Consider the following 6944-nt stretch of genomic DNA (forward strand, 5'->3'; position numbering starts at 1 on the left):
AGATGCCTTGTCTCTTCTCTCCAGTGACATGATTAATGGGGATGGGAGCGGGGGTAGGGAGTACGAGGATGGGGGGTAAGGGAGTGGGTAAGAGGGAAAAGGAAGAAATTCTCTCCTTATTTGAAAGAGTGATTCCCTCTGAATCTGCAATGACTCTTTGAGAGATGACTAGCCTTGGTCTACTACTGGAAATCCTTTGTTATATAAATTCTCCAGGGATGTAGTTAAGCTTGTTTGATTAGCCTATTGGCTGTTTCCTTCTTGATCCAATTTGCACTTTGTAGAGAAATCACAATACTAAACTATCTTATTCAGACATTTAGAACTTTATCACTGTGACTCTTATACTGAACATCTTGTAATTAATTGGAATAATTGGAGTAGAGATGTAACCCTATCCTTACATTCTTCTGACTTTTCTTATATATGGCACAACTGTTCATCCACTGTCCCATGTTCAAAACTCTAATATTATCTTTGACCGTACACTTTACTTCACCTTCCAGATACAGTTGCCAATTTTGTCAATTTTATTTCTGTATTTATTTCCAGATCCTGTCTTTTCCTATTTTGTTCTCTTTTAGTGAAAGTCTTTATATCTTACTTACCGTTATTGAAATGAGCACCAAAACAGACTTTTTACATCCAATTCAACATCAATCTTTCTCTAATCCTTCACATTACTTTCAGACTAATCTTTATGCATATAAAAGAGTCAATCATATCATTCCCACCTAAATTATAGTATACTATGATCTGTCCAAAAAATTATTAATAATGCATTCTTATGTTTTAAGTAAAACCCTGTCAGAAACCATTTTTATTAACATAACATTATTTTCCTCTTCCTTTTGATGTTGGTTGTAATGCTAGTAATAATATAAGACTTGGATATGTAAAATGAATCCCTTTGTTCCCTGAACTGCCTCAGGAGATACAACTCCTCAACTCCAATTCTGAATTCCCTAAACCTCAAACCAAAACCATTATTCATCTGAGTATTTTCATCAGCAAATATAGTAGAATCTAGAAAAGAGGTGTGGGAGGGGAAAGGTCTGAAAGAAGGAGGGAAAATTACTAACTCATGGACCCATTAAGTGGACTTCCAAGAGTAAAGATATTGAGAGTAAACATTCAGACACATAGATGTCCATAGTAATAAATTACAACTTCACCAGTCCCAGGTATGTAAATTGAACCTCAATGATGGAGGTGAGTTAATCCTAACTTTCACTTCAACCCTATTATAATACATAATCCAGAACGCCAATCCTAATTCCAATCCACATCCTAGAGAAGTAGATCCAGTGGCTAAAGATTTAGTAAATCTGAGAAGAGAACCCAGACTTATTCATAGCTTACATTGAAGCAAGAGGATGCTTGTATCTACTAAGTCGTTGAGTAACAGTAAAATCAGGAAACTTGTTGGGGTAATGGGAACAATTTAGGGTCATTTTCAGGGGGAGATGATTTTTGCTTTGACAGCCATTATCCAGATTGGGTCAGCACCTCTAACCTTACTTCCTTCCCTACAGGTTTTGTTTAACTTCACAGAGCTTCAAGGATTTGTTCTATCTGTTCCTATCTGTCATGTTGGGTCTTGGACACTATCCTGAGAATCCATTCATATTCCTTTCTTTGATGCTCTTAAGTGCCAAAAGCTGATCCCAGTCGGAGCTCTCACCTTCCTTTCTACTAACCCACAACACATCCTCCCAAGAGCCAGACGCCCTAGATAGGGAGGATAACAAGTCTCCAGTCCCCCCTTGCCCAGGCCCTTTCCCCGCCCAAAGAGGCCCCTTTCCCTCCCCTTCTCTCCAGTTAGACTGGGCTGACATCAGAGGGTGTTCCCCTGGAAAAGAAATTCTGAGTTACCCGGCCCAAGGCCCAGCTCCAGGCAGCCCCTAGCTAGTCCCTGTTCCCCACCCCAGTCTGCTCAAGTGCCCAGATCTATACATTAGTTTGCTGAGACCAGCGGCCTTAGCCTGAGCCCCCCAAACTCCGGGCACCGAAACCAAATTCCCTGTTCTCAGACCCACTAAGGCAGCTCCAGTTCCCCCACTTCCAAGGAGGAAACGGGGTGACCAGGGACAGAGCAACGAGGAGTCCGGGAACCTGCGAGGCAACGGCTAGATAGTACAAGGGTCCAGGGCTGCTGAGACTGGGGAACTGATTACAATTTCCAGGCTTCCAGGGGGAGCTGTCCAGCGAGTCGGGGTGCCTCGCCTTGAAGGGGGTCAAAGTTTTGGCGGGGCAGGAAGAGAAGAAGAGGCCACGGGGTGGGGAGGGGAAGCTGACTCCCCTCTAGCCGTCCGGTCCAGGGCGTCCCCCGCCCCCCACGTGTCCGCAGCTGCCCCAGCCCCTCGGAGGAAACGGCGCCGCTTCCTGCGGCTCCGGCCGGGGATATAGGCGTCCAGCTCCCCCCGCCCTGGTCCCGGCTCTGGGTCCGCCAGCTGTCTCCCTGCTTCGGCTACACCATGGCCTCAATCGGGACCGGCCGCTCCGCTTCTCATCTCCCTGCGACCCCAGCCAGACTTCGAAGCCCGTTCTGGCTCCTCCTCCTGCTCTACTGTGAGTGAGATGCTTGTCGGGGCCAGGGGAAAGGGAGCCAGAAAGAAGGGCGAGGGAGAGAGGCAGGAGGAAGGATGGGTGTGAGGGACCGGGGTAGGGGAGAGAACACAACTTGGGGGGAGAAATGACTCTGGGTTGGGAGAACCATGTGTCTTGAATCCCTCCATCCAAGCCCCTCTCGAGGAAAGTCCTAGCACCGGACTGGAAAGTATAAGCAGATGTGCGGGCTGGAATGCCTATCAGAGGATGAATTTTGCGGGGGAGAAGTGGGGGTTCAAGGAAGCCACTGTGGCCTGACTTTTCCATGGGGCCTGTCCCAACCAATTCTTTCTTGGAGCTTGGAGAAACCATGTAAGAAGCAGTACTCTCCCCTACCCTAGCAAACTAGTCCCAAACCAGATTAACTTAGTCTTTCCAGAAGCTAAATAATGATAGCTTACACTTATATAACAGTTTGCCGAGTACTTGCTTTGAAGCAGCCCTTTTCAGGAAGGTATTGCCCCCATTTTGCGGAGAAAAAAAAAGGGGGGGGGTAAATGGAGGCTTTGAGAGTTTCAGTAACTTGGCCATTGCCAGCTAAGTGTTTGCCTTAGGTATCCATATCCTCCTTACGTGGAACTTCAACTTACCTAGGCATTCTGAAGTCAAGTCTACATCATATCACCCTTCACAGGTCCTCCCCTGTCATCCTTTCTCCTTTCCCTTCTCCACTCATTAATCCTTGCCCCTAACCTTTCTGCAGTCTCCCTTCGGGACTTGACTGAGGTTGATCCCCACGGTTTGCTCTCTCACTTCAGTTCATAGCTTCCTCTTCCCCCAGCTATTCTAAATACCCAAGGCTCTGATGCTCAGACAGTTCCTGATGTCAACAACACAGAAACCTCTAACTGGCAGAATGGTGAGTTGTCCAATGGAGTAAAGGGATCAATCCCAATCTATGCTTTCTGGGGGTATTCCTTTCAGATTCTAAATTGTTCTCTCTTTCTAGCTGCCCCACTTCCCTTCCCCAGTAAACATAATTATTGCTCTTCTACTTTGTTTCTCTTTCTCTCTGTGCTTTTTGTTATTTTAAGCTTTCTAACTTCCCAGCTATAATTGACTTAAGGAGTTCCTAAATTGACTTAAGGATTTTGAGATAATCCTGGGCTTCCATAGCATTTTGATGTTTGAAAAGAGGGAGAAGAGATACCCTTGGTGGGGAAAATGTTTATGTTTGTAAGAGAGGAAAAACACAAAGGTACACAGGTGTAAGAGACCTTTTGCATTTGTGCTTATAGAGGTGACCCCAGAACAGTCATATGCACTAACAGCCAGACAATGCTGGCTTTTCTATGAGGAACACATGGGAAACATCAGCAGAGAGGACTGGTGTGAATGGGACATGATCAGCAGGTAGGAGGCAGAGGTTGGGCTGGGAACTAGGCCATGGACCAGGGTTAATGGACCAGAACCTAAGGGGTGGGACCTACTCCTAAGGGCTGAATATTGTCTTAAGGAATATAAATGAGGGCAGGGCCCTGGGTCTGGGGTGGGACTGTGGCACAGGAGATGGCCTTTCCTCAACCCTTCATCCTTCTGATTCTTTTTTTTTTTTTTTTTTTTTTTTTTTTAAACCCATTTCCCACTCCTACAGGCCATACAGCGACTTACAATACTGCCTGGAGAAATTGGCAGAAATTTTCAAACAGGGTTTCCCCAATCCCTGGGCTGAGCAGATCATCTTCCAGAGCCACCAGATGTACTTTGCCAACTGCTCATTAGAGCGCCGGCCCCTCTTCTTTGACCCCCCAGAAGAGGTGCTGCTTGCACTGATCATTGCTCCCATCTGTCTCATTCCTTTCCTTGTCACTCTGGTGGTATGGCGGAGTAAGGACAGTGAGGTCCAAACATAAAATATCCCCATTCCTCATCAAAATATCTCTTCCAATTTACAATTCCTTCCCTTCCTTTGGACTCTATTCCATCACCCCCACCCCATCCTGCCCTCAACCACCCCCTGGGTAAGATCAATCTGAACTGCTGGTGGGAATGGGAGCAGAAAGGGAAAGACAGGTGGGGAAATGGGCTCTAGAATTACCATAATAAATAAATCAATTGTTGGGGGGGGTTTCCCTCTCGAAGTTCTCCATAAAGCTATGTGTCTTCTCTCTGTCTCTCTGGCATGGGGTAGCAAGGATGAAAGGAACCAGATGAAATCCACAGCTCTCTCATAAAGATTTTCCTGATACTTTCCTCTATTCCTGCTCCTTCCTCTGAGAGTAGAGCCTTTCCTGACACTGCTCCTAACCCAGCTCCAGGAAACATTCAGGAAACAACTCCCATCCGCCCTGGATAGGGAGATATGGTGGGGAGGGGGAAGGGAGAGTATAACATCCTTGCTTTCTTGGTCTTAGTTTCCTTTTTAGGACCTAAAGAGCCAGCCATCTTGAGATGACTCCAAGGAGATTCATCCAAAGAGGTCTCAGGACAGAGCACAGTATGTAATCGAGGCTCTCTCCCAATTACACTGAACTCCCTCCTGGTCTCTGTTCTTCTGTCCCCCTCTAAGCCAGAGGTATTGTCTACAATTCTGCACACCAAACTGCAGCCCGGCAACATGCTGCCCTCTGGTGTCCACACAAATCAAGGACACACAAAGGTGGACAGGACCAATGAAATAGCCCAAAGACGGTAGATCTGACTCTCATGTGCCTCATTTCGTAGTTTCCTCAGAATGGAATTACTGACTTTTTATGACCTGACATCCTCCCCACGAAGACACCTGTCCAATTCTTTGAACATGGGCCCTCCTTCAGGTATACATCTGCCCTTGGACACTCCTATTTGACACCCTGGGAGTCATCCAGTCCCCTCAAAATACACACTTTTCCTCTTTATGAGCAATATCTGTGCGCCCCAGGTATATTCCCTGGGACACACCTATTTGTACTGTAGGGCATACCTGTCCTTCCCATATTTGTCTCTGTTCTCATGGATGTACATCTCCTAAGACACACCCTCTCTTTTCCATAAACATGTCTTTCTGATATCTGGAATACATTTAGACTCCTTCAAGCATTCTCCTTTCTTCTTCATTAACATACATGTATTCAAATAACCTTTAAGAGTTATGAGACAGAGTCTTACAAAACAAAACAAAACAAACAACAACCAAAAAAAAACAAAACAAAAAAAAAAAACCCAAAAACCTTCAAGATGCCTGGGGAAAGAAACAGAGCACACTCTCCCCTCTTAGTCTCTTTGCCAATCAGTTCTCAAGGGAAAAAACACAAAGATACAAGCACTGGAGACATTCCTGGGACCTTTTAGACAATGCAGCATGCCTTTCCCGAGCTCTAGAGGCTTACCTAAATTTGACTTTTTCTTTGCAAACCATACATGGCAGAGATACACCTAAACAAGACTGAGGGCAGGGCAGCCCAGTTATCTGCAAGTAACCCAATATTCCTTTTTAAATTTCCTCTATACACTATTGCTAGGGCAGCACTATTACTTCCAATTTCATCTTGGACTTCTTTGGTAACTAGAGGGCAGCTTGGTGGCTCAGTGGATAGAGTGCTGGATCTGGAGTCAGGAAAACCTGAGGTTAATACCTCCTAGCTATGTGACCCTAAGAAAATCACTTAACTGCTGCCTGAATTCAATTTCCTTAACTGTAGAATAGGGATAAGCTATTGGATTATGATGGATTGGATAATGAAATAAAAAATTTGTTGTGAGGATAGAATGAAATAATATTTGTAAAGAGCTTTGCAAACCTTAAAGAGCTATATAAGTGCTTGCTATTATTAGTACAGTACTGGAAATGTCTGCGGTTCAAAATCCCATCTCTTTAACTTCTTTATAAGAGATATGTTTGGTTTCCTCTGGATGGGGGAAGAGTGGAGTGTGTGTGTATGTGGGGAATTTGTTCACACTAACAAGGACATGAACATCCTTTATCTCTATTTAGTTGCCACATTATTTATATCTATCTGTTGTCAACTGGCTATCTTTCCTCATATTATTCTGTCTCTATTTTTCATGTCTCAATGTTCCATAATCTTTTTTCTTCTTCCCAGAAAGGCTGGCTGAATGGTTGGTCATAATGATAAATTATTCCATTATTCCCTCAGCTCCTTTTTGTATTTTTAGGCTTCAGAGATGATACTTTGGGATCCTGCCCTTTTTTTGCTTGTATCTTTCCCACCCGGTGTAGAGGCTTGACTTTTAAGAGTCTTGCTTGCCAAGGGCTTTTCCTACTCCTTAGAAACAAAGTTCCTTGAATTGCTGTGTACTCATAATGAGAAGGCTGTTGTTAGTTGGCCCTTCCCCAATCCAGTCCAATCCAATCCAATAACCTTTTTTTAAAAAAAAATTTAAGGATACATTTT

At 44.6% G+C, this 6944-nt stretch overlaps 1 protein-coding gene across 1 annotated transcript; it reads left to right on the plus strand.

Annotated features, from left to right (window-relative positions):
- The first annotated feature begins 1895 nt into the window (after positions 1–1895).
- RAMP2 (receptor activity modifying protein 2) lies at positions 1896–4703 on the plus strand. Its single transcript, XM_074261619.1, has 4 exons — positions 1896–2571; positions 3392–3469; positions 3849–3963; positions 4205–4703. Exons 1-4 carry the CDS (start codon positions 2478–2480, stop codon positions 4461–4463), a joined length of 546 nt encoding a protein of 181 aa, XP_074117720.1. The 5' UTR covers positions 1896–2477; the 3' UTR covers positions 4464–4703.
- The last annotated feature ends 2241 nt before the right edge of the window (positions 4704–6944 follow it).

This window comes from Sminthopsis crassicaudata, chromosome 4, assembly GCF_048593235.1.
Source record: "Sminthopsis crassicaudata isolate SCR6 chromosome 4, ASM4859323v1, whole genome shotgun sequence".
In the NCBI taxonomy this organism is placed as follows: Eukaryota; Metazoa; Chordata; class Mammalia; order Dasyuromorphia; family Dasyuridae; genus Sminthopsis; species Sminthopsis crassicaudata.

What these genes read in the sequence shown, in the direction of transcription:
- RAMP2 (XM_074261619.1), top strand. Translation starts at nt 2,478, where the DNA reads ATGGCCTCAATCGGGACCGGCCGCTCCGCTTCTCATCTCCCTGCGACC. An exon ending in GCTCCTCCTCCTGCTCTACT is followed by an intron (nt 2,572 to 3,391) that starts GTGAGTGAGATG and finishes CTCTTCCCCCAG; the next exon opens with CTATTCTAAATACCCAAGGC. An exon ending in GAATGGGACATGATCAGCAG is followed by an intron (nt 3,964 to 4,204) that starts GTAGGAGGCAGA and finishes CCACTCCTACAG; the next exon opens with GCCATACAGCGACTTACAAT.